The sequence below is a fragment of the Pongo abelii genome, chromosome 19 (genome assembly GCF_028885655.2).
Source record: "Pongo abelii isolate AG06213 chromosome 19, NHGRI_mPonAbe1-v2.0_pri, whole genome shotgun sequence".
Taxonomy (NCBI): Eukaryota; Metazoa; Chordata; class Mammalia; order Primates; family Hominidae; genus Pongo; species Pongo abelii.
In genome coordinates this window covers 84,327,278-84,354,907 of record NC_072004.2, presented here as the reverse complement: position 1 = coordinate 84,354,907, position 27,630 = coordinate 84,327,278, and the positions used below count along the sequence as shown (strand labels likewise).

General features: G+C 40.3%; 1 protein-coding gene across 3 annotated transcripts in view; it reads left to right on the top strand.

Annotated features, from left to right (window-relative positions):
* Positions 1 to 24,748, top strand: part of ABCA9 (ATP binding cassette subfamily A member 9) — a 96,584-nt gene extending 71,836 nt beyond the window's left edge. For all 3 annotated transcript variants that reach the window (XM_024234772.3, XM_063718260.1, XM_063718258.1), the window contains 14 exons: positions 3,426 to 3,545; positions 6,356 to 6,424; positions 7,160 to 7,251; positions 8,466 to 8,586; positions 9,488 to 9,605; positions 10,290 to 10,381; positions 13,083 to 13,243; positions 14,274 to 14,349; positions 14,423 to 14,517; positions 15,232 to 15,351; positions 15,558 to 15,698; positions 16,764 to 16,843; positions 23,173 to 23,228; positions 23,350 to 24,748. In XM_024234772.3, the coding sequence (XP_024090540.3) occupies positions 3,426 to 3,545; positions 6,356 to 6,424; positions 7,160 to 7,251; positions 8,466 to 8,586; positions 9,488 to 9,605; positions 10,290 to 10,381; positions 13,083 to 13,243; positions 14,274 to 14,349; positions 14,423 to 14,517; positions 15,232 to 15,351; positions 15,558 to 15,698; positions 16,764 to 16,843; positions 23,173 to 23,228; positions 23,350 to 23,448 (1,440 nt within the window). In that variant the 3' untranslated portion in view covers positions 23,449 to 24,748. The remainder of the gene's footprint in view (positions 1 to 3,425; positions 3,546 to 6,355; positions 6,425 to 7,159; positions 7,252 to 8,465; positions 8,587 to 9,487; positions 9,606 to 10,289; positions 10,382 to 13,082; positions 13,244 to 14,273; positions 14,350 to 14,422; positions 14,518 to 15,231; positions 15,352 to 15,557; positions 15,699 to 16,763; positions 16,844 to 23,172; positions 23,229 to 23,349) is intronic.
* Positions 24,749 to 27,630: the final 2,882 nt, after the last annotated feature.

Below are 27,630 nucleotides of genomic sequence, written 5' to 3'. Positions count from 1 at the left end.
TGACTGAGTTAACATCCTAGCACAGGTAAATAAAAACCCTTGAGAGAAGAATGCTTTACCTGGAGAGGCAGGATGCTGAGGTTTGCTATTTTACAGGGCTCTGGACTGACTTGGACTGTGGCCCAAGGTCTAATAGGGTGCCCACCCCTTGACAATGAGATTCACTGCCTACTAGGTAGGGTGAAAACTGGTGCAGAACACTGGACATGACCTACAGGAGAAAGGAATAAGGCTACACACAGCCTAAGCTGAGGACACTGTATGCATCTAGGCCTCCAGGCTTCAAAGATACTGATAGAAAGCAATGCCCTACATCAAAATATTACTCAGAGAAAAAGATAAGCCAATATCAGCCAAGAAAGAAAGCATGTTCAGAAATGATAAGCACTTTATCAGAGCAAATAGAAGATCTCAGTAGACCTGCATATGTTAGACATGTCCAAGATAAAAAGGTACTGCATGACCTCCCAATAACAAGGAAATTAATAAAGTATTCCAAAACAATGCAGAACAAATAAAACTTCCATTCGAGCATTCTCTGTAGATTTTTTAAAAGAATACACATTTAATAAGACAAAAGCTCAGAGTCACAATGATAAAACATCCTGAATGCCAAAAAAAAAGAAATTTTAGATCCACACAAACACACTAACCATAAGTATAATTTCAGAATTAATAATGAATTCTGAAAAAGGCTGAAAATCTAACTACATGTGTGAAATAAAGGATTAAGATAATCACCATAATCAGCAAGACAACAATAAAAAAAGATGTAAATACAAAACCAATCCAACAATAATTAATATTTTTTATGTAGCAAATCCATTGTTACACATATGTATAATTCTTTTAAAATAATTCTATGTATAAAAATATAATAGAAGAAATTCTTAAATTTAGAAAGAACTGTTATGGAATGATCCATATTCATTATGATATGAAACTTGCAAATAAAGGCACCCAAGAGATAAATGAAAACCAATCATAAAAGAGAAAACTTCCAGCTGCCTCAGATTTATGTCCTACAATTCCATGTGTCAGTTTTCACACATTTGAGGGAAAGGAAATGGAATTTCTCTCTTCCAAAATTATATCTACCAAGTTGCAGTTCTAGGAAAGGTCAGACATAATCAAATATAAAATCTGGAAGTAAACGTTTTAAAAGCCCTACTGAAAAATATTAGTCAGTCCACACAAAAACCTGCACAATGATGTTTATAGCAGCTTTAATTATAATTGTCAAAACTTGGAAGCAACCAAGATGTCCAAGATGGTGAATAGACAAACTGTGTTACATCTAGACAATGGAATATTATTTTGTGTAAACAGAAATGTGCTCTTAAGTCATGAAAAGACATGGAGGAAACTTAAATGCGTATTACTAAGTGAAAGAAGCCAATCTGAAAAGTCTACACACTGTATGATTACAACTAAATGACATTCTGGAAAAGGCAAAACTATGGAGACAGTAAAAAGATCAATGGTTGCCAGGGGTCATAGCGAGTGAGGATAGGTGGATCACTGAGGATTTTTAGGCCTGTATGATACTATAATGGTGGATACATATAATTAAAAATTTGTCCAAACCTATAGAATATACAACAACAAGAGTAAGCTCTAATGTAAACTATGGACTCTGGGTGTTAAAGATGTGTCAATAAGGCTCATCAATTCTAACAAAAGCACCACTTTGTTGGGGAATGTTAATAATGGCGGAGGCTGTGCCTGTATGAGGGCAGGGGGTATATGAGAAATCTCTTAATCTTCCACTCAGTTTTGCTGTGAAGCTAAAACTGCTCCAAAAAATGAATAAATAAATAATAAAATCTTTTTAACAAAAAAAAAAAAGAAAAAAAATACCCAGGAACAAATTACAGCCACATGAAAGATGAACCACTTAGGGTTAAAATTAATCCAACCAAGAAATAAAGAATTCAAGAAAAGAAAAATTGCAAAAGCACTGATAAGGACCGCTGAATTCACTTAAACATTTAGGAAGATCAAATAACTTTGGGAATCATAGAATACTTAAATATTTAATAGAAAAAATTCATAAAGTTGAAGAGTTCCTTTTGTAAAGCAAACATAACTAATAATAAAACTTCAAAGAGCTTTAAAAACCCATTGATAAATTCACTTGGAAAAATTAAAGACAACTCTCTAAATAGAAAGAAAGCAAACACAGAAGTAAGTTTGAAAAAGAATAATTTGGCTGAGCTCAATGGCTCACGCCTGTAATCCTAGCACTTTGGGAGGCCAAGGTGGGTGGATCACCTGAGGTCAGGAGTTTGAGACCAGCCTGGCCAACTTGGTGAAACCCCATCTCTACTAAAAATACAAAAATTAGCTGGGCCTGATGGCACGTGCCTGTAATCCCAGCTACTTGGGAGGCTGAGGCAGGAGAATCGCTTGAACCCAAGAGGTGGAGGTTGCAGTGAGCTGAGATTGTGCCATTACACTACAGCCTGGGCGACGGAGCGAGACTCCATCAAAAAGAAGAAGAAAAAAGAATAATTTAAAAATAGTCAAGTATGATTTATTTCAGAACACAATAATGGTTCAGTATTAGCAGCTAAAGGAAGAAAACTATGTAAGTCAAGTAAAAACCATATAGTTCCTTAAAAAGACCTAATATAAAGAAAATAGTAACACAAGAAGGACAAATTACCAAACCAATGGTAAATATCTATTAAATGGTAAAATTATAAAGTTATTTACTTAATATTGGCAATAAAATCAACAATACCTACAATAAATAACCATGACCTCCTGTGTCAATGGTGTGTGGTGTAATGTGTACTCTAATTCAGGTTTTGTAGAATAGATGCCACAAACTTTACACAAAATGTTAGTAACTGTTAAAATTTTAAATGCACATAAACTTTAATCTGCAGTTACACTTTTCAGAATCTCTCCTTCCAGACTAAAAGTGTCCATATATAAAGACTTATGTAGACCGTCATTCGTAGGAGCAGAAAAATTAAAAACATGTTTTCTGAAGGCAAAGTTGTTGAATTTTGCACATCCATTCAAACAAATAATTGCCAAGAAAACAAATAGCTGGTTTGCCTAAGCCTAAAAGGATGTCTATGAACTACTGTGAAATGAAAAAAAGAAAAACGCAGAGTAATGTACAATAAATAATCACTTTATCAGAATCTAAATTTTAGCAAGAGTCTCACCTGATTTGTATGCCATTGAGATTGAGAAGCATCATTGTGTCTTTTAAAAACTTAATAATAAATCCCATACAAAACTGTGAATGAAATCCCATGTTGCAAAGGAAAGAAATGATATAAATACTGGTTTGGGGAGTGAAATTGAAAATAACAACGTTTATAAAATGAATTCCTACCCTCTTAGAAAACATCCTAAAATTCAGATTGGTACACTTTAGTGATGCTATAGTGTGCTTTTTGTTTTAGGTGGTCATCTTCTCGATAGTTGCTACTGATCTAAATGAATATGGATTTCTAGGGCTATTTTTTGGCACCATCTTAATACCTCCCTTCACATTGATTGGCTCTCTATTCATTTTTTCTGAGGTAAGTAGTTCCACTTCTGTCCGAGGGTCATGAAATGTGTGGCCATTTGAGAAAGCCATGAATATTGCAAAAATATAGATAGAGTCCTCAGCTGTGCAAAGTTTAAAAGTCTCTGTCTTTGGAAAGTCAGTTCTCTTGCCACGCATGGGTAAGAGGCATGTTCTGATTCAGTAGGAAGCCATGCTTTGGCTTATGAAAGTCAAAGGCAACTCCAGGGGAGTAGAAGTTTAGTTCTCATTATAACTCTCACTGCTGGGAACCCTACTAGGAGGCCAAAGAGATGCCCCTTTTTTGTTAAGTTTTGGATACGTTAGGTTTGAGAAATGTCAAGTAGCCAGTTAGATACATGAGTCAGGAATTCAATGTGTCAGGGTATGTGGAGATCAGGGTTAAAGCTAGATATTTGAGATCGATCAGTTTATAAATGGTATGAAAAGCCATGTGACAATAATATGACCTACACAGTGAGTAGAGATAGAAATAAAAAGAAGGCCAATGACATGACCTTAAACTCCAAAATTTAGAGATTGGAAAGCAAATACATGATCTTGAACTCCAAAATTTAGAGTTGGTGAAGAGGAAGAGCCAGCGAATCCATTTGAGATGGAGCCAAGGCGATAAGAGAACAAAAATGGCAGGCTTTTGTGTGCTGGAGGCTCTTCTCAGACGCTCATAAGGGTGTGTGCCAGATGGCAATAAAGAACATTTCAAGAAGGAGGGAGTGATTAAACCATCAAATGCTATTGTGAGTTCTAGAAAGATGACAACTGAAAAGAGACCATTGGCTTTGACTACATGAACGTCATTGGTGATCTTAACAAGGTTGATTTTAATGAAAGTGTCAATGCAAAAGCACAGTAAGAGTGAACTTAGTAGAAAATATGAGGGGAGGATGTGGTGACTGTGAGTACAGACAAATATTTCTAGGAGATTTGGCAAAAAGGGTAGCAGAAAAATTCAAGAATAAATGAATAGGGAGGGTAGATTTTTGTCTGTGCTAAGAAGGAAAATACTATGCTGATGTTAGAGAAATTCATGCTGGAAAAGAGAGATAGAGGTTACCTCATGAGTCAAGTCCATGAATAGCCGAGAAAAAATAGCATGAAGTCCACATGTGGAGGGAGTGCTGTCCATAAAAGCAGGGACATTCCACATGCTTAATATGAAATTATAATCAGAGAATATGAACATAGGAGGCAGAGAGTTTAGTGGCTTTGCTGGTAGAAAGTTGAGATGATTCTCTTCTGACTGATTCTACTCTTTTTAGGAAAGTAAGAGGGGAAGTCATTAACTTGGCCAAGGGGGCTTGGGATTTTGAGAAAAAAAGATGTGAAAAACTATTTCAGAGCATAGGTCATTAGGATGGACAGACAGTGCCAAAGACCCTCTGCCCTACTTTTCAGTGAAGTCAGCAAAGTAGAGAGTTTTTCTTATTACAGCCTGCTTTTAAATGCAGTTTAGGAAAGGCAGAGAGTTGGGTTCAATTGGGGTTGGACACTTGGCAGGCAAATTTGACAAAGAAAAGAATAAGTGAGCAGTAGTTCTATGTAAAAAGGAATTGAAGATATCATGGATTCTAAGCTAGAGAATGAAGTTAAGGACATGAGGGTGATTATGGACAGTGGAAAAGGAGTTGGTGGGTTAGAGGTTCTCCAACTCCAAATTATGGAGTAAGAACACTAGCATAAGGATGCCGAAAAACTAAAATGTACTAGCAGAAGCCGGGTGCGGTGGCTCATGCCTGTAATCCCAGCACTTTGGGAGGCCGAGGCGGGTGAATCACCTGAGGTCTGGAGTTCGAGACCAGCCTGGCCAACATGGTGAAACCCCATCTCTACTAAAAATACAAAAATTAGCTGGGCATGGTATTGGGTGCCTGTAATCCAAACTACTCAGGAAGCTGAGGCAGGAGAATTGCTTGAACCCAGGAGGCAGAGGTTGCAGTGAGCCAAGATCATGCCACTGCACTCCAGCCTGGGCAACAGAACAAAACTGTGTCCCATAAAAAAAAATATATAGTATCAGCAGAGAGAGTAGAGATCTGGGAGCCTGAGGTTCAGTTTGGATGAGGTGCAATTCTTGAAAGTGGGCAACTGGGGCACTTAAGAAAACAAAATCATTTGAAATGATGTCAAGGTCGTGCACATCATCCAATGTGGAAAAGTCATCTTTTCTAGATGGTGGATGGCTGTGATAGTTAGAAATTTACTGCAAAGGGTTTAAAATTGCTCAGGAAACGTGTTGGTAAATACAGCTCAAGAAACAAAATTGTCCTTTTACCTTTTATTTGCAAAAGAGTGGGGGATGTTGGAAAAATGCACTTATATGTGTACATGTGAAACTCTAGGGGAAGAACTTTGTCTTCAGTTTGAAAAGATTGTCATAATTTTTCTCAAAAGTGGCTGTAAGAGGGCAAGAGCAATATAAAGATTCCAGGGCCCTTGGGGGCATAATCGAGGGAAGAGCACAAATGAAGAGAGAAATACAGGTAAGGTTAGGGGAGAGGGTGTGTCTTAAGACAGACTTGCTGTTGCTTCAAAGGATCCTGCCAGCACCAGCCCAGGATTCTCCTAACAGCAACTCCTGTTGGCTCACAGTGTTACATACAAAGGCATCCCAGCCTAGAGACACACTGGAAGCAAAGAAGACATACTGCAGAGTCCGAAATCAACTTTTACATGATACCCAAGGAAGTGTCATGTTGAATGGTTGTAAGGCCATTGAATAGGCATTAATTTATCTTAAGTGGGATAAATTCCATGGATAAATAAAGAAGGTTCACCTGAATACACTTACTGCTCATTTTACAGATTTCTCCTGATTCCATGGATTACTTAGGAGCTTCAGAATCTGAAATTGTATACCTGGCACTGCTAATAGTAAGAAGACATTTTTTTTCAACATTCTTGCATGAGGGAACACAACCTTTGTATGTTTTGAGTTTCTCTGAATTGCATCAAATTAAGAAGGTTTGGACATTTTAGGCATTTGAAGCAACACACACATACACGTGTGTGCACGCACATACACACACACACGATGGCTTTTAACCTGGACCCCTATTTTTTTTTTTTTTTTGAGACAGAGTTTCACTCTTGTCGCCCAGACTGGAGTGCAATGGTGCTATCTCAGCTCACCGCAACCTCTACCTCTTGTGTTCAAGCAATTCTCCTGCCTCAGCCTCCCTAGTAGCTGGGATTACAGGCATGCACCACCATGCATGGCTAATTTTGTATTTTTAGTAGAGATGGGGTTTCCCCATGTTGGTCAGGATGGTCTCGAACTTCCGACCTCATGTGATCCACCTGCCTCATCCTCCCAAAGTGCTAGGATTACAGGTATGAGCCAACGCTCCTGGCCCTGGACCCCTATGTTTACAATAATCATCTGTCATGGGTAGTACCGGTTTCACTTGCTACTATTATATTTCTGTTAGGCTCTCTCTGAATAGCAGTGAGGCTAACCTTTACAGTTTCAAAGAATATTACAGGTTGTCTTTCAGCCTTGTAAAAATGAATGCTATCAAATCGAATTTTTATACAATCAAACTCCTTAAATAAATTCCAATTGCATTTATAGCGATACTAATTTTGATTGTGTTTCTTTTTCCCTAGCCTTATCTTCATTTTCTCATTTTTCTTTTCATTCTGCGATGCCTGGAAATGAACTGCAGGAAGAAATTAATGAGAAAGGATCCTGTGTTCAGGTTGAGAAAATCAAATCAAATTTCATGTTTCATTTTGATATTCATTCTTTAAGGACTTTTTAATATGCTGAATTAATGAAGTAAAAGGCACTTCACAGGACTGTTTTTAAAGACTGTGATATACAAAATTCTTATAACCCATAATATAGGAATACATACTGAGCTAAACTATCTAGAGAGAGAAACCACATTAGCACACATGAGACACTGGAAAATTAAGGCAGACCATAATTTTACTATAGAGGAAAGTTATGTGTAAGAGGTGGAATCTTTAAAATAATGGGTAAATATAGATAAGCATTGGGAAAGTTAATCCAATCTGGGAAGGAAGGATAGTTTGTGCAATAAGACCAAGGATGAGATGAAGGCACCAGGAGCTCCTTTGTAGGCTTATGTTGGGGGATAATGAAAAATGAAAGTGAGGCTAGATGTTGGAAGATCTTGAAACAGAGAAGTATAGGGAAGGTTTTGCAAATTACATAATGTGAAACCAAGACACCAATGTGTCTCGAACACTTAGCCTTCCATACAAAATATAAACCAAGCTTAAGTCTAATGTTTGTGGTAGCAGAGAAGAGTGACAAGATGACAGCCATGGTTTAGAAAACCAACAGGCAGCCAGAATGTCAGAGCATGGCACAAGGGAGAGAGAAAAGAATGAGCAGGAATCAATGGTGGGATGATGAAGGCAAGAACGAGTCTGTAGCAGAGATGAAAGAGTGATTCTGTCACACATTCCCAAGAAGTGACTGTGCTCAGTAAGTAATTAGGCATAGGTATGGTGATTAGATATCCTGGATTCTCTGGGACACATCCTTGATTCCAAATCTTTGGACTCATGGTTCTCACAAAGACCTCAGAATTCCAAAATATCTGTTGTCAAAACTATAGTTCCTAGATTCCTTCCTCATGGAACTCTGCTTCACAATCCTTTGCCAGAGGGTATATACCACTTTCTTCTTTGAAAGAAAACTGTCACCATCAACAAGGAGGATTAAGCTTGGGTAAAAAGCAAAGATGATATAAGGATATCATTACTCTACTCATTGAAGGAAACTAGGCTGTTTGAAAGGCAGAGGGTGCAAGTAGAAGAATAGAGAGGATGTGCTCAGAATGAATCTACTCCAAAAATTGGAAGTATAGAGAAAATTCATTAATTTTGATACAAGATTTTTAACCCGAAGTTTATCATTATCACACTGTTTTGATTTCAGAATTTCTCCAAGAAGCAATGCTGTTTTTCCAAACCCGGAAGAGCCTGAAGGAGAGGAGGAAGATATCCAGATGGAAAGAATGAGAACAGTGAATGCTATGGCTGTGCGAGACTTTGATGAGGTAGAACTCAGAAATGTTCTTCATCAAATATTTTTTTTCTGACAAATAAAGTGAGCAACCTTCTAAGTTTAGTTTTTGAAAAACATTTGGGGTTCTTTCATTCTTACACATACAGCTTATTACTTGACTTCAGCAGGTAGGCAAGGCCCACAAATCTAAGAGAGCAAAGAAAACACACACAGTGCAGTTTGGGAGGCTGAAGTGGGAAGATCACTTAGGGTCAGATGTTTGAGACCAGCCTGGGCAACAAGTAAGATCCCATTTCTACAAAATGAAAAGTAAAAAAATTAGATGAGCCTGGTGGCATGTGCCTGTAGTCCTAGCTACTCAGAAGGCTGAGGCTGGAAGATCACTTGAGCCTGAGAGTTCAAGGCTACAGTGAGATATAATTGCACCATTGCACCCCAGTTTGGGTGACAGAGCAAGACTCTGTCTCAGGAAACGCATGTGCACACACACACACACAGAGATATTGACTTATATTGATTTTTTTTCAGGGTCATGGTTTTGATAAGTACAGCTAAACATTACGAAACTTGAGTAAGATCTTGTGTTTTATAACCAAAGTGAAGCTTACTGCAAGTCATTCAGAGAGAGCTTGTCTGCGGTGTATGTGTGTTTGTGTGCATGATTGTTTATGGGAGTGTGTGTCTTATCAAATCTGTTGGTTCAGTGACTGTCTCTATTCCTGCTCTCCAAAGAACAAATCCCAGGATATGGTGCAAATGCCCTTTCCTTGCAGGAATGTAGACTGTAAGAGTTCACTTGAAAATGGCAGTTTCTAGGAGAAGTGGTTTGATTTGTGATTTTGTATAAGGAAAGCTTTGGTGACAAGAGTGTGGAACACCCTCTCAGTTCAAGATGTGAATAAAGTCCTGTTGTTATTTACTTGTCTTTACAGACACCCGTCATCATTGCCAGCTGTCTACGGAAGGAATATGCAGGCAAAAAGAAAAATTGCTTTTCTAAAAGGAAGAAAAAAATTGCTACAAGAAATGTCTCTTTTTGTGTTAAAAAAGGTTGGAAACAGTAGTTCCATTAGTAAAGCAATCTTGAATCTGAAGACTGGATTATTCAGGGAATAAGAGTATTTGAATCTGGGGACATCTATTGACAAACGCAGCAGTCTAAGCCTGCTCCTCCTGCTTAAAAGCCTCAGTTGAAATGATAACGACATTTTTTCTTTACATAGGAAGACAGTTATGTCTGTTCTGTAACACAAACAAACAGAACAACAACAATGAAAAGAGGCAGTCTTTCTGTTAAGAAGGATGGTATAGTTTTTAGGTAACAATGTTATTGCAGCGAATACTACACAGAAGGGAGCCAACGGAGGCATACCAGTGCTTTCTTCATTCCCTCAAAACAGCCCATTTTGTGAAAGTGGGGGGTTCAGTACAACAGGCTTTGAAATCAAAATATGTTACAACTTCCAGCTCAGCCTCTTACTGTCTGTATGACATGAGGCAAGTTATTTATCCTTTTTAAGTCTTAGCTTCCTCACCTGTAAAATGAAGCTAGTTATAATGCTCAGGGGTGTGTGTGTGTGTGTGTGTGTGAGAGAGAGAGAGAGAGGAATAAGGGAAATAATGTATACAGCACATTTCACATAGCACTTGACACACAGTGAGCCCTCAAATGTTACTTGCTTTTATTTTTGTTGCAATTATTTGTATATTTCTGAGCATACCACTTTCTTTCAGGCGAAGTTATAGGACTGTTAGGACACAATGGAGCTGGTAAAAGTACAACTATTAAGATGATAACTGGAGACACAAAGCCAACTGCAGGACAGGTCAGTAAAACACACAGGAATATGGTCATTAGTGCTACCTACAACGAATATTGATGGCAATAATAGACTATGTAGTTGATCCATAATCGCTTAGTGTGATTTATGCATTGAATAGAGGATTGATTAAAAATTTATATCCTTAATTCAAAAAACAGTTTGTTTCTGAGAAGGGCTACATATCATATATACTATGCCTTTTATTGAGTGAGAAATAAAGATTTTAAATGGAAATATATCTTCCTTAAAGTCAGATATCTTTGCTTTATTGATTTATGTATCCCATGAACTTTGTCAAATTTAATGGCCTCACCCAGCATGACACCAGAAACCACTGTCAGAAGAATGACAACTCCTGCCTATGTGGTTGCAGAGCCATGAGTCTTCATATTTAATGACTGTCCTCTACCTATATGCTGTAATTAAAGATTATGTGTGACTTGTGTAACAATAAGAGTCCATTAGCAAGTAAAACTTCATAGGTCTTTAAGAAGGTATATACCACAGAAACTTTCCTACAATTATTGAAACATTTCTTGGCCCTGATGATGTAATGTAGTGATAGAGCAGTTGAGGGTATTATTGCAGATACATTGAAATTCTTGAAGGACAATGGTGATTCTGGGCTAATGGTAAAAGATCCAGGATTTATTAAGACAAGAGAAATCAGATTTAATGAAAAAAATGGATAATTATCTAAATTGCAAAGCAAAAACTAGAATAATATATGAGTACCACTTGGTATGTCTAGGCCAAGTTTGGGTAAAATGATGGACAGAAGCCAAAGGACCACGACTTCGAAGAGGAAATGCTATTGACCTTGAACATGAGCTCAATGTCAGAGGGAGTGTTTATGAAGGAAGGTCACACAGTGGTGTTCAATGCTACAGGGGTTTCCTGTCCTTTGATTTCCACTCTTGCCTCACACTGCAGCAAGAACAGTCCTTAAAAATGCAAATGAGGTCCGGGCATGGTGGCTCCCGCCTGTAATCCCAGAACTTTGGGAGGCTGAGGCGGGCGGATCACCAGAGGTCGGGAGTTAGAGACCAATCTGACCAACATGGAGAAACACCGTCTCTACTAAAAATAGAAAATTAGCCGGGCATGGTGGTGCATGCCTGTAATCCCAGCTACTCGGGAGGCTGAGGCAGGAGAATCGCTTGAACCCAGGAGGCCAAGGTTGCAATGAGCTGAGATAGTGCTATTGCACTCCAGCCTGGGCAACAAGAGAGAAACTCCATCTCAAAAAAAAAAAAAGAAAAAAGAAACGCAAATGAGGTCATGTCAATCTCCCATATACAACCTCTCACTTAGAATTGATCCAAAATCTTTACCATGGCTGCAACCAGCCCAGCATGATGTGGTCTGTTGACCGCCTGCTCACATTGGCCTCGAGGCACCTTCTCGCTGTGGGATCTTTGGGTTTGATCTTCCTGTGGCTAGAGTTCCCTTCCGTTGGCTCCTCATGTGCTTGGCTGTCTCCTTCTCATCACTTAAAAATTTATCTCCCCAAAATGCCTTTTCCTAACTACACTGTCAACTAAATTAAATCCTCCCTGTTATTATTTAGCATATCTATTTCCTTGAAAGCACAAGGCAGAGATTATAAATTGTTCACTTACGTGTTTACTTATTACTTATATTTTATGTTTCTTTCTCCAAAATGAAAGCTCAATGAGGCAAGGTTAACTAGCTCTCTACTTTGTACTGGGGGAGACAATATAGCATCAAGGTCAAGGACTTGGATTCTGAAGGTAGATCCCAGCTTCAAGTCCAAGATTTACCTTGTTGTGACCTTGTACAAGTTTCATAATCCATGCTTGTGATAATTTTCTGTATGTAAAACATCAATGATAAAACGAACACCTAACACATACAGGGGTTCTGTAAGGATAGGATAATGTAATTAAAAATATATTATATGCTTAGATTCTGGCACATAGCAAGCACTGAGGGCACATTAGATGTTCTTATTATTGTAAAGCATAGCCTGGCTAATAAAAATAATAAATGCTATCATGTGTATATTGGTTCCTACGGGCTAGATACAGTGCTAAAAGTTTTTTGTTTATTTCTTAGTTCAGGATTTCTCAACCTTGATATTATCAGGATTTCTCAACCATGATTTCTCAAACTTCATAATATCATTTTGTTGTGGGGAGCTGTTCTGTGCATAGTAGGATGTTTGGCAGCACCCTTGGCCTCTACTTACTAGATGCCAGTAATACTGTTTTCCCAATGCATACACACATGAATTGTGACAACCAAATGTGTCTCCAGACATTGTTAAATATCCCCTAGGAGGAGGATTCCCCTGGCTGAGAACCACTGCCTTACTGCAAGATAAATCCTATAATTATAACTATCACTGGTGAAACAGAATTCTCAACAAGTATCTATTCCTTTGAATGTTTGGATCAATGAATGAAGCCAAGTAAAAGACACTCAAATCAGCAATCTTGAGTTCAATCACGGTCATGGAATTGGTAGTAAAGCCTACACTACAATGGATAACCATGGAATGTCTGCCTTTTAAAGTGGGCTTTTACCACCTTTTCCCCAAAACTAAGTGATTACTGATTTGCATTTGTGCACTTAGCACCTGTGTGTGTGAAGAGAAGGGCATCTCTGAAGTACGGCTTACATGCATATACATATATGTAACATTTGGGATAGAATCTGAGAATGAACTTATTTCGTGTAGGTGATTTTGGAAGGGAGCGGCGGAGGGGAACCCCTAGGCTTCCTGGGGTACTGCCCTCAGGAGAATGCGCTGTGGCCCAACCTGACAGTGAGGCAGCACCTGGAGGTGTACGCCGCTGTGAAAGGGCTCAGGAAAGGGGACTCGATGATCGCCATCACACGGTACCTGGGGCTGGGGGGCACTCCCCTTCTTTGCTGAGGGGATGTTGTATTAATGACATACACACAAAATGAAGACAGGGAGGTTGTAATTGATGACCCCATGCTTGTGGGAGAAGATTTGGTCATCTAGAACTCCATTCAGTGTTGTTTTCTCTCACTTTGAGCCTGGAGAGAAAAATGTTTATTGATTATTCTTTTTCTTTTTCTTTTTTCCTTTTTTTTTTTCTTTTGAGACGGAGTTTGGCTCTGCCAACCAGGCTGGAGTGCTCACTGCAACCTCCGCCTCTTGGGTTCAAGCGATTCTTGTGCCTCAGCCTCCCTAGTAGCTGGGATTACAGGCACCCACCAACATGCTGGGCTAACTTTTTGTATTTTTGTAGAGACGGGGTTTCAACATATTGGCCAGGCTGGTCTTGAACTCTTGACCCTCAGGTGATCTGCCCACCTTGGCCTCCCAAAATGCTGGGATTACAGGTGTGAGCCACCACACCCAAACTCATTATTCTTGGTTTTTATTTGTTTGTTTGTTTTGTTTTTTGAGACGGAGTCTTGCTCTGTCATCAGGCTGGAGTGCAGTGGTGTGATCTCGGCTCACTGCAACCTCCACCTCCCAGGTTCAAGCGATTCTCCTGCCTCAGCCTCCTGAGTAGCTGGGACTACAGGTGCACACCACCATGCCCAGCTAATTTTTGTAATTTTAGTAGAGACAGGGTTTCACCATGTTGGCCAGGATGGTCTCGATCTCTTGACCTCGTGATCCACCTGCCTCAGCCTCCCAAAGTGCTGGGATTATAGGCGTGAGCCACTGCGGCCGGTCCAGCCTGACTATTCTTAATATGGAAAGACATCATTGAAAATATGAGTTTGATGACTATGAAAGGTTCATAAAGTACCTAGGTGGTTTAAATTTTATGACCACTCTGACCACTCGTAAACACCTCCCCCACCGTCGTGTTTCTCCTGATTTGCTCATTCTCCCATGTACATTCGCCAGTGTTGGGATTATGTGGATTGACTCTGTTTTCTTCAGGTTAGTGGATGCGCTCAAGCTGCAGGACCAGCTGAAGGCTCCTGTGAAGACCTTGTCGGAGGGAATAAAGCGAAAGGTACGGGCAGGGCTTGTTGTTGCTCTGCAAGTGCCGTAGATGGGAACCAGAGGGGCTGTTCCTCCCGTTGCAGCTGTGCTTCGTGCTGAGCATCCTGGGGAACCCGTCAGTGGTGCTTCTGGATGAGCCGTCGACTGGAATGGACCCCGAAGGGCAGCAGCAAATGTGGTGAGGTGCTATCATGAGCAACCTCTGCGTGAGTGTATTGATCCTTTGAAAACTGGCCTGCAAAATCGTTGTTTACTTAGAAAGGGAAAGACACTCACAGTATCAGGAAAAGCAATATTTTAGGAAAAAAAATTATCTGATTTCAAATCACAACCAGCTTTTATTGAGAAGAAAAAGCTATATTATCTCACCCTAATATTTGCCCAAATAATTTTTGTGTCTGTGCCTACATGGAACATTTTTTTACAGTCAAATCAATCTATAATTAAGCTTTAAATATTTCTGCAACATCACCTGATATACAATTCTTACGGAGGAAAAAAAGAAACATTCCAAATCTTCGATATATTTTTTCATTATTTTTGGGAAATTTCTGAATTCTGTCATTTTGTATCTATAGGAAGTATGTCATGATTATCTAGCTTTTTAGTAAATTCTCCTAATTCTCTTTGTTCCTACTGCATTCTCATAAATATTCCTGAACTTAGTATTTTTATAAACAGCATCTTACCCAATATCATTTTCTATGTTCTGAATTATATACTCTAACCAATAGTTTGGTTTCCGTGCCTGTCATCCCTACACACACCCCTTCTTTGTCTAGTCTGAATTCACTGCATGTTTCATCTGTGTGTCGATGGAAACTTCTTTGAAAAAATTCCAAATACCTTGGGCATTCCCATGAGTTCACGTTTTCCCTTGACTTAACTTTAGGCAGGTGATTCGGGCCACCTTTAGAAACACGGAGAGGGGCGCCCTCCTGACCACCCACTACATGGCAGAGGCCGAGGCGGTGTGTGACCGAGTGGCCATCATGGTGTCAGGAAGGCTGAGGTGAGTGCCTGTCCAAGCCGGCGCTCAGCCCCCAGGTTGTGCGCTATGAGCAAAGTTTATTTCCCTGCACCAGGCTACCCACTGTGAGGAGCTAGCATGGTTGCTCCCAACTCTATGTGGCCTTACTCTGGCCTCCAGAGGCTGAACATCACAAGCCATACATTTTTCTCTTTTCTTGCTTGACTTTATCCTTCTCTTACCTTCAGATGTATTGGTTCCATCCAACACCTGAAAAGCAAATTTGGCAAAGACTACCTGCTGGAGATGAAGGTGAAGAACCTGGCACAAGTGGAGCCCCTCCATGCAGAGATCCTGAGGCTTTTCCCCCAGGCTGCTCGGCAGGAAAGGTAGACGCAGGTGTTTTATCACAGTCCTTGGTTTCTGTTTCCATATTTCTACTATGATGACCGAAGAAGAGCTTTATCTTCCTCGTTCTTTAACTCTATGGTAATTGCAAGTACTTTACTTAGAGAAAATTCAATTCCAAGGGCTCCCACAAGAGGGAAATAAGAGAACAAAGTGCTGATTTGAAAGCTGACTCTTGTAAGAGAATCAGCATGCCTGGGGGCTCTAACATGTGCCAGATACCGATGCATGCATGCACTTAGGTCATCTCAGGGGTTCCTTCTAGAGGGTAAAACCATCCCTCATTAAAGGAAATCACCTGCATAAAGCCCATGCCAGAGCGCCAGGCATCAGTCAAAGCTCAGTGAATGGTGTCTCTTAACATTTCTATATATTATTATCAGTGAAATCAACTGAGGCTCAGAGGTGGAGACAAGAGTAGAATCTAGTTCTTTTTACTGAAATGCTACTCTCTTCTCACTAAGAAGAAGGATGAGAAGTTCTGCTTCTTCCCTTCATAAGGCATAGGGGCTGTTAATTTCCTTCCCTTTGTCTTTCATTCCTCCTCTTAGTAGATTGACTTCTTGTTGATCAAAGAGCACTTACATTATGAGTGTCTCTCTAACACCACACAGATGTGACTATTTGAACAGATTGTTGACGATATTGTTGCTCCTTTTCATTTTTTAATTTTTATTTTTTGAGACAGTATCTCACTCTGTCGCCCAGTCTAGAGTGCAGTGGTGCAATCACCGCTCACTGCAACCTCAATCTCATGGGCTCAAGTGGTCCTCCTGCCTCAGCCTCCATGGTAGCTGGGAATACAGGCACACACCACCATGCCTGGCTAATTTTTCAGTTTTTTTGTGGAGATGGGATCTCAATCTGTTTCCCAGACCGATCTCAAACTCATAGGCTCAAGCAATCTTCCCTTCTTGGCCTCCCAAATTGCAGTGGTTACAGGCATGAGCCACCGTGCCTAGCCTTGTTGCCCTTTTCAGACTTGTACCCATCAGGGGTTGCAACTTTGACACCTGGAGTTCAGCCTCACTGTCTTCCCTTCACAGGTTCTCCTCCCTGATGGTCTATAAGTTGCCTGTTGAGGATGTGCGACCTTTATCGCAGGCTTTCTTCAAATTAGAGATAGGTAAGAGTGACTGTTTAGAGACAAAACTCTGGGAAACAGATAAACCTAAATCTGACATAAAGCCAGTATTTAAAAAATACATAAACATAAAACTATGCTGTTACATCATTAATACATTACTAAGACTGCTAATCCAGTGTTTTTCAATAAGGGGTGATTTGGCAATGTCTGGGAAGATTTGGGGTTCTTACAAGTGGGGACAGAGAGGTCGGATGCAACTGGTTTCTATTGGATGGAGGCCAGGGATGACGCTAAATACCCTACAGTGCATTGGTCAGCCATCACAGGAAAGAATGATCAATCAAAACATCATTAGTGCTGGGGCTAAGGTACCCTACTGTAATTGAACAAGGCTCTGGGAGAAAGAGACCATTTACATTCAGGGGTAGATTATTGACAAATTCATACAAACAGAAACATATGAATTTGGTTTTTGCCTCTATGTATTGTTTGATAGCCATCTATTGATAGATGCAGATAAGGAGGTTCCTGTCTCTGTTTCGGTGTGTTAATCTGTAACTCATTTTAGGCCCTTGGATTTTGGTCTTTGCATACTGCATCGATGTATCAGGGGCTTGGTTTTTCCCTGTCATGTTAGTGTATGAAATCTGATGAGTTACTGTATGAAACCTCATGCCCCTTCTTGAGCTGTACTTTCTGGCTTGTCACCGGCCTTCATCAGAGGCCTCAAGCATTCTAGCTTTTTTTTTTTTTTTTTTTTTTTTGAGAAAGAGACTTCCTTTGTCGCCAGCCTGGCAGGCTGGAGTGGTGCAGTGGCACAATCTCGGCTCACTGCACCTCTGCCTCCTGGGTTCAAGCAATTCTCCTGCCTCAGCCTCCCTAGTAGTGCACACCAGCACACCCAGCTAATTTTTGTATTTTTAGTAGAGACAGAGTTTCACCATGTTGGCCAGGATGGTCATCCTAGCTTTTAATGAGATTCTTCTTGAGACAGGGTTAGGATCACCCAAATAGGTTTTTGTTTCACTTTCTCATCCTGTTGTTCAACCTCGCCCTGTGGTCTATGTGGCCGTTTTTCACACTGACCACACTGACCATTATGCCCCAATGGCTGGTTGGCATCTTTCCAGTTGGAAGGATTCCACAGGAAGTATTTTATAATGGATTAGGAGCAGAGATTGATGTTTCAGGAAGGCTGCCTCCCTAGAGGCTTTTTAAAAAAGCCTACTCATGTTTCTGCTTTCTTTTTTATTTTTTTTTCATATCACATACTTAACATGTATTTGTGCTGAGAATATTTTAGATCTACCCTCTTAGCAAGTTTCAAGTATACAATAAATTATTATTAACTACAGTCATCATGTTATACCATCAATAAATCTGAATTTATTTATCCTGTCTGACTGAAACATCATACCCGTTAACTGACATTGCTCTATCCTACCTACCCTCTATTGTTCCCTTCCCTTCCCACCCCCCATCTCTTGGCAACCATCATTCCACTCTCTGCTTCTGAGCTTGACTTCTTCGGGTTCTACATATAAGTGAGGTTATGCACTATTTGTGTGGCTGTGCCTGGCTTATTTCACTTAGCAAAATGTCCTCTAGATTCATCCACAACACAATTTCCTTCCTTTTTTTTTTTTAGTTTTTTTTTTTTTAATTATTATACTTCACGTTTTAGGGTACATGTGCACAATGTGCAGGTTACTTACATATGTATACATGTGTCATGTTGGTGTGCTGCACCCAGTAACTCGTTGTTTAACATTAGGTATATCTCCTAATGCTATTCCCCCACCCCACAACAGGCCCCTGTGTGTGATGTTCCCCTTCCTGTGTCCATGTGTTCTCATTGTTCAATTCCCACCTGTGAGTGAGAACATACGGTGTTTGGTTTTTTGTCCTTGCGATAGTTTGCTGAGAATGATGGTTTCCAGCTTCATCCATGTCCCTACAAAGGACTTGAACTCATCATTTTTTATGGCTGCATAGTATTCCATGGTGTATATGTGCCACATTTTCTTAATCCAGTCTATCATTGTTGGACATTTGGGTTGGTGCCAAGTCTTTGCTATTGTGAATAGTGCCACAATAAACATACGTGTGCATGTTTTATAATCCTTTGGGTATATACCCAGTAATGGGATTGCTGGGTCAAATGATATTTCTAGGTCAAGATCCCTGAGGAATCGCCACACTGACTTCCACAATGGTTGAACTAGTTTACAGTCCCACCAACAGTGTAAAAGTGTTCCTGTTTCTCCACATCCTCTCCAGCACCTGTTGTTTCCTGACTTTTTAATGATTGCCATTCTAACTGGTGTGAGATGGTATCTCATTGTGGTTTTGATTTGCATTTCTCTGATGGCCAGTGATGATGAGCATTTTTTCATGTGTCTTTTGGCTGCATAAATGTCTTCTTTTGAGAAGTGTCTGTTCATATCCTTTGCCCACTTTTTGATGGGGCTGTTTGTTTTTTTCTTGTAAATTTGTTTGAGCTCATTGTAGATTCTGGATATTAGCCCTTTGTCAGATGAGTAGATTGCAAAAATTTTCTCCCATTTTGTAGGTTGCCTGTTCACTCTGATGGTAGTTTCTTTTGCTGTGCAGAAGCTCTTGAGTTTAATTAGATCCCATTCGTCAATTTTGGCTTTTGTTGCCATTGCTTTTGGTGTTTTAGACATGAAGTCCTTGCCCATGCCTATGTCCTGAATGGTATTGCCTAGGTTTTCTTCTAGGGTTTTTATGGTTTTAGGTCTAATATTTAAGTCTTTAATCCATCTTGAATTAATTTTTGTATAAGGTGTAAGGAAAGGATCCAGTTTCAGCTTTCTACATATGGCTAGCCAGTTTTCCCAGCACCATTTATTAAATAAGGAATCATTTCCCCATTTCTTGTTTTTGTCAGATTTGTCAAAGATCAGATAGTTGTAGATATGCGGCATTATTTCTGAAGGCTCTGTTCTGTTCCATTGGTCTATATGTCTGTTTTTGTACCAGTACCATGCTGTTTTGGTTACTGTAGCCTTGTAGTATATTTCGAAGTCAGGTAGCGTGATGTCTCCAGTTTTATTCTTTTGGCTTAGGGTTGACTTGGCGATGCAGGCTCTTTTTTGGTTCCATATGAACTTTAAAGTAGTTTTTTCCAATTCTGTGAAGAAAGTCATTGGTAGTTTGATGGGGATGGCATTGAATCTATAAATTACCTTGGGCAGTATGGTCATTTTCACAATATTGATTCTTCCTACCCATGAGCATGGAATGTTCTTCCATTTGTTTGTATCCTCTTTTATTTCATTGAGCAGTGGTTTGTAGTTCTCCTTGAAGAGGTCCTTCTCATCCCTTGTAAGTTGGATTCCTAGGTATTTTATTCTCTTTGAAGCAATTGTGAATGGGAGTTCACTCATGATTTGGCTCTCTGTTTGTCTGTTATTGGTGTATAAGAATGCTTGTGATTTTTGTACATTGATTTTGTATCCTGAGACTTTGCTGAAGTTGCCTATCAGCTTAAGGAGATTTTGGGCTGAGACGATGGGGTTTTCTAGATATACAATCATGTCATCTGCAAACAGGGACAATTTGACTTCCTCTTTTCCTAATTGAATACCCTTTATTTCCTTCTCCTGCCTGATTGTCCTGGCCAGAACTTCCAACACTATGTTGAATAGGAGTGGTGAGAGAGGGCATGCCTGTCTTGTGCCATTTTTCAAAGGGAATGCTTCCAGTTTTTGCTCATTCAGTATGATATTGGCTGTGGGTTTGTCATAGATAGCTCTTATTATTTTGAGATATGTCTCATCAATACCTAATTTATTGAGAGAATTTCATATCCAGCCAAACTAAGCTTCATATGTGAAGGAGAAATAAAATACTTTACAGACAAGCAAATGCTGAGAGATTTTGTCACCAGCAGGCCTGCCCTAAAAGAGCTCCTGAAGGAAGCACTAAACATGGAAAGGAACAACCGGTACCAGCCACTGCAAAAACATGCCAAATTGTAAAGACCATCGAGGCTAGGAAGAAACTGCATCAACCAACGAGCAAAATAACCAGCTAACATCATAATGACAAGATCAAATTCACATATAACAATATTAACCTTAAATGTAAATGGGCTAAATGCTCCAATTAAAAGACACAGACTGGCAGATTGGATAAAGAATCAAGACCCATCAGTGTGCTGTATTCAGGAAACCCATCTCACGTGCAGAGACACACATAGGCTCAAAATAAAGGGATGGAGGAAGATCTGCTAAGCAAATGGAAAACAAAGAAAAGGCAGGGGTTGCAATCCTAGTCTCTGATAAAACAGACTTTAAACCAACGAAGATCAAAAGAGACAAAGAAGGCCATTATGTAATGGTAAAGGAATCAATTCAACAAGAAGGGCTAACTATCCTAAATATATGTGCACCCAATACAGGAGCACCCAGATTCATAAAGCAAGTCCTTAGAGACCTAGAAAGAGACTTAGACTCCCACACAATAATAATGGGAGACTTTAACACCCCACTGTCGACATTAGACAGATTGAGGCAGAAAGTTAACAAGAATATCCAGGAATTGAACTCAGCTCTGCACCAAGCAGACCTAATAGACATCTACAGAACTCTCCGCCCCAAATCAACATGTTTCTGCTTTCAAAAGCATTCCCTCCCACCTCAAATTCCTTCTGCAGTACTTAATTTGCTAAAAGTGAAGTTCTCATTTAGGGGGAAAAACAAAGTATTTATCAGAGTTTCTTTCTCCAATATGTGAAGACGACACAAAGTACAAAATGTGGAGATGTAAGCTAGCATTTTTTCCTCCAAATGTTCTTGGACACCGTTACATTCTCAGGTGCAATACACTTATTGAATAGGCTAGGCACGGTGTCATCCAAGCCAAATGCCTGCTCCATGGCAATCCCTTTACCTTGTTGCATAGATTCATTCTTTCCTACCACCAATCTCTTCTGGGTAGTGTAAACTCTAGCAAAACCCTAGCCTCACATGCCCCTTCTTGGTCGGAATTGCTTCAAATTTGAAGACCTATAGCTAAGAAGGTGAAATGGTCAATTTTATGTCTTTTCTTTCTCTATTTCCTCCATGACTCATAAATGAATGTTTTGGGCCTCTCCAGGGTGTAGTGTAAGTGGAAAAAAGAAGAGATAATGTTGCATCAGAGCTTGATCTGATCATTAGAGCTATGATATCACATTGGGGTCTCCAGTATAGAAATGAAGAATTGCTGGCCCTTTCTTTCATTGGGTGCTTTTATGGGTTCCTTGATGACTTTCTTTCCCCCCTCATCTATTACCTCTGATTACAGCTCCCTGGGGTGGGTGATGCATCCTGCTTTTGGCTCCTGTGACCACCTGGCAGCCCCTGAGTCCCTTCCTTGAAACCCCTTTCCCTTTCCAGGTGATCTTCTCGAGATACCTCCCCTTTGAAATCCATGAGAAACACACAAGCATCTTTGCTTCTCTAAACTTCTAAACTCTGCAAGTGCAGGGAAGTCAGCCACCCACTGTATTTCTTCTTCACATGTTTCCAGATATAAGATAGGGACTAGTCCTATGTCCAAGGAAAGAAAATGCCACAGCAGTCTGACACTGTCCAAAAGAAATATTTGCCTTCCAGTCTCATTTTTCCATTCATTATCTTCCTCTTCTTACATATCTACATGGTTGGGGGCTCAGTCATGGTCCAAATTGGTATCAGATAGTAAACTCAAAACAGGATAATTCAAGGAACTTTTGTTTATCAGAAGACTCTTTGCAAAGGTACATGGAACAGTGCAACTACCTGAGATGAGAAACAATAGAAGTGTTACCATTCTTAGGTCCAAAGGGACTAAGAGAGGAAGCAATGACCTGAACTTGAGGGTAGAGTTATTTAGAACCTACTACCTTGAGAGAAACAAGGCACACACTTGGTGTCAGGGAGGAAGTGAAAGAATAAATGCCTTGACCTCCTGTCTCCCCTGTCCTGCCTAATGGGCTTGCCATTGGTGATGTCCACCAGAAGACATCTGTTAGATCAGCCTTTGGAGTAGACAAGAATGAGGGCTGTTACAGAGGGGTACGTGGTCATTGTCTAGCACAGAGGGTACCATCTCTTAGCTTGTTCTGCACAGATGCTCTGGAACCTCTGATACTGCTTTCCAGTTTTGTGGTGCCTCTACCAATACTCTAGACGAAAGGGATGGAGTTTCCCTCCTGTTATATGACTATATCATGCGTTTGCTTTCCCATATTTAGTCTAAGAATACTTACTACCTTATCTTTTATGTTTAATATCTACTTGCATGTATTTTGGTTTGTAACTTGGTAAAACTCACTGAAAAAAAAATAGAATTCCTAATGTATGCTCATTCTTATGCAGTTAAACAGGGTTTCGACCTGGAGGAGTACAGCCTCTCACAGTCTACCCTGGAGCAGGTGGGTCATTTTTAGTGATTCTATATCATCCATGGAATATACATGTATAATGCATTCGCCTGGAGCTGCAGGAGGCAGTATGGTATTGTTCTCCTGTCTTTACTTCTTTCCTTCCTTTTAGGTTTTCCTGGAGCTCTCCAAGGAGCAGGAGCTGGGTGATCTTGAAGAGGACTTTGATCCCTCGGTGAAGTGGAAGCTCCTCCTGCAGGAAGAGCCTTAAAGCTCCAAATGCCCTATGTCTTTCTTTAATCCTGTGACTCTTTTAAAGATAATATTTTATAGCCTTAATATGCCTTATATCAGAGGTGGTACAAAATGCATTTGAAACTCATGCAATAATTATCCTCAATAGTGTTTCTTACAGTGAGACAACAGGGGATGTCAGTGAGGGCAATGGTAGGGCATAAGGCTAAGCCATACCATGCAGCCTTTGTGCCAGCAACCAAATCCCATGTTTCCTACTGTGTTAAGTTTAAAAATGCATTTATTATAGAATTGTCTACATTTCTGAGGATTTCATGGAGAATGCTTAATTTTCTTTCTCTGAACTTCAAAATATTAAATATTTTCTTATTTTTTTGATTAAAGTATAAATTAAGACATCCTGTTGACTTCCGGGTAAGGGGAGTCAATTGATTACCCAGCAGCACAGTATTTGCTTTTTATAATTCCCTTTTTAAATACTTGTTCTTAATTCACTGGTTTTCCTTTTCTGTCATTTTTCAGAGTTTAGATTGTGAGTCCATGTTTTGTCTGTTGTGCCTATAAAGGAAATTTGAAATCTGTATCATTCTACTATAAAAACACATGCACACGTATGTTTATTGCAGCACTGTTTACAATAGCAAAGACTTGGAACCAACCCAAATACCCATCAATGATAGACCGGATAAAGAAAACGTGGCACATATACACCATGGAATACTATACAGCCATAGAAAAGGATGAGTTCATGTCCTTCACAGGGACATGGATGAAGCTGGAAACCATCATCCTCAGCAAACTAACACAGGAACAGAAAACCAAACACCGCATGTTCTCACTCATAAGTGGGAGCTGAACAATGAGAACACATGGACACAGGGAGGGGAACACCACACACTGGGGCCTGTTGGGGGGTGGGGGCTAGGGGAGGGATAGCATTAGGAGAAATACCTAATGTAGATGATGGGTTGATGGGTACAGCAAAGCACCATGGCACATGTATACCTGTGTAACAAACCTGCACATTCAGCACATGTATCCCAGAACTTAAAGTATAATAAAAATAAATAAATAAATAAATAATTTCAGTAAGAACCCGAATGATCAAGTTGAACATATATATATATATATGTTATATACAAGTTTGAACCATATTTCTGTTTTTATATGTTTTCTTATGATGCAAGGGTATACTCTTATGCAAATAATTAAAACTTCATAGGTCTTAATTTCCCATAACTCTATATATTATGACCTATCCAACTGGTAACCCTATGAACACCTTAAAATAAACACAATATATTTGTATACTCTTATTTAGGTGAGTTTTTCTTGTTGTTAATACTATTATTATTGCTATCTAATTGAATACTTGAAGTTGTGTGAAAGACCTTGGCTTTGATTTTAGTTGTTTCTTATATTCTTCTAGTTTTTGAAAATAAAACACTTCCATCAACTCGTGAGAATATTCGTATGAGACCTTGGGCCAAGGGCCCCAGACTTCTTATTTTTTTAAAAAAGAGAAATTAATACTGATCCTACTGAGTCACTTGACTTTTATAAGTCATAAATGAGTTGATACAAGTCAACACATTGAAAACTATAGTTCACTTTACATATATTAGTAGTAGAGTAAGTGTTTCTTGCAATGAGCAAAATTGCCAAAGACTGTGCCATTATCATTGTATATAAGGCCTATGCCTTAAATAAGAGTTGATTTTATAAGACTGGGTTCATCCGCACTAATGACACTCAGACTCAGGACTTCAGTGAAGCAGTTTTCAACAAGAAAGTGTCAATGTGCTATATGTTGGGAGCTGATGAAGAAACACATCATTTCAGTATTCTAAGAGTATGTTCCCAAAGCTAAAAAAAATGCCAATAATAATCTCAGTGAAAGTGTGTTAAGCAAAGGATTTATATCCAACAGTTCTATAAAAGAAACTGAAACAGTAAACTTGAGCCACATAAAAATTCTAGAGCTATAGTAATTTTGGAAGCATAATATGATAATGGCAATATTATCATTATTTATTAGACTAAGAATACACATTATAACTATGTTCTGTACATATATTGATTATTTTATGCAATCTTCATAATAACATTACCAACAAATATTCTTATTTATATTTGGCACTGTGAGAGGCAGAATTTCCAAAATGGCCCAGTAGAGATCTGTCTTCCTAATCTCTGGACCCTAAGAATATGACACAATATTGCTCCATTGTCTCTATTATGTTTCATGACACCTTTGACATTAGGAAAAGAAAGATTATCTGTGTGAACCTGATCTAATCATCTGATGCCTTAAACGTAAAGAGCTTTCTTAGAATGGTGGCAGAAGGGGAAGTCACAGAGTTTTGCAACATGAAGACTTGTTGCTCTGTGTCTGTTTTTGAAGATGGGAGGGCCATGGGGAAGGAAAGTGGGTGTCCCCTACTGTCGTAACTTAAAGAAAACAAACAAAAGAAAAAGAAAACCCTGAACTGCCATAGACCACCGTGAGGTATTAAGATATAGAGATTGTTGAGATTTAGGGGTTGGTTACAACAGATAGTCAGCATTACATTGACTATTACAGTAGTTCATGCCAAGAAAACAATGAAAGCAAAAACCTAGGGTAAGAATCTCTCAAGCATGCAGGGCACTGATGCAATTGCAATTGAAGTGTTCCATGCTTCCTATTGCCAATCCTTACCTGGTGCAGAACTCTGCAAGAGTGATCCTTCCTACTGTCTTCCCACGTGTTTATCTGTGTTGACTCTCTGGCTAGTGGATACTTCCTTCATTCTCAGTGTATTCACATTGCACCAACCTGAAAGTGTCCAGCCAAGCAATAGTAACTTGCCTATTAGTAGTGCTAAAATTATCTTCTCATTTTGATTTACTGAGTTATTTTCATGGAAATTTCAAAGCAAAAGAGTTGAGATCTTGTGCTAAAATCACTGTCTTGACCGGGTGTAGTGGCTCACACCTGTAATCCCAGCACTTTGGGAGGCCAAGGCGGGCAGATCATGAGGTCAAGAGATCGAGACCACCCTGGTCAACATGGTGAAACCCCGTCTCTACTAAAAATACAAAAATTAGCTGGGCATGGAGCCGCGCACCTGTAGTCCCAGCTACTCAGGAGGCTGAGGCAGGAGAATCACTTGAACCCAGGAGGCGGAGGTTACAGTGAGCTGAGATCCCACCACTGCACTCTGGCCTGGTGACAGAGTGAGACTCCGTCAAAAAGGAAAAAAAAAAGTCAACTGTCTTGAAATGAAACTCTTATCATAAGTTGGTGGAAATATTTTAATGTCTCCTCCAAAACCCTCTTCGGACACAATCCAACCCAAGACACAATGCCTTTGAATGAGTTTATCCTTTAACTTAATATAAAAAAACTAGGAAGGAATACCCCCACTTAGATTAAAAGTTATATTGCATGAATGTTTGGAGTATTTGAAATAGAAGGTCCTCTCCCTCTCCCTCTCCCTCTCCCTCTCCCTCTCCTCTCCCTCTCCCTCTCCCTCTCCCTCCCCCTCCCCCTCCCCCTCCCCTCCCCCTCCCCCTCCCTCTCCCCTTTCTTCGGTCTCCCTCTCCTTCTTTTTTTGGTCTCCCTCTGTTACCGAAGCTGGACTGTGCTGCCGTGATCTCGGCTCGCTGCAACCTCCCTGCCTCGGGCTCCTGTGACTCTCCTGCCTCGGCCTGCCGAGTGCCTGGGATTGCAGGCGCGCGCTGCCGCGCCTGAATGGTTTTTGTGTTTTTGGTGGAGACGGGGTTTCGCCATGTTGACCGGGCTGGTCTCCAGCTCCTGGCCTCGAGTGATCTGCCTGCCTCGGCCTCCCGAGGTGCTGGGATTGCAGACGGAGTCTCGCTCACTCAATGCTCAATGGTGCTCAGGCTGGAGTGCAGTGGCGTGATCTCGGCTCGCTATAACCTCCACCTACCAGCCTCCTGCCTTGGCCTCTTAAAGTGCTAAGATTACAGCCTCTGCCCTGCCGCCACCCCGTCTAGGAAGTGAGGAGCGTCTCTGCCTGGCCGCCCATCGTCTGGGATGTGAGGAGCGCCTCTGCCCGGCTGCCCCGTCTGGGAAGTGAGGAGCGCCTCTGCCCAGTCGCCCAACGTCTGGGAAGTGAGGAGCGCCTCTGCCCGGCCGCCCCCTCTGGCAAGTGAGGAGCACCTCCGCCCGGCTGCCCCGTCTGGGAGGTGA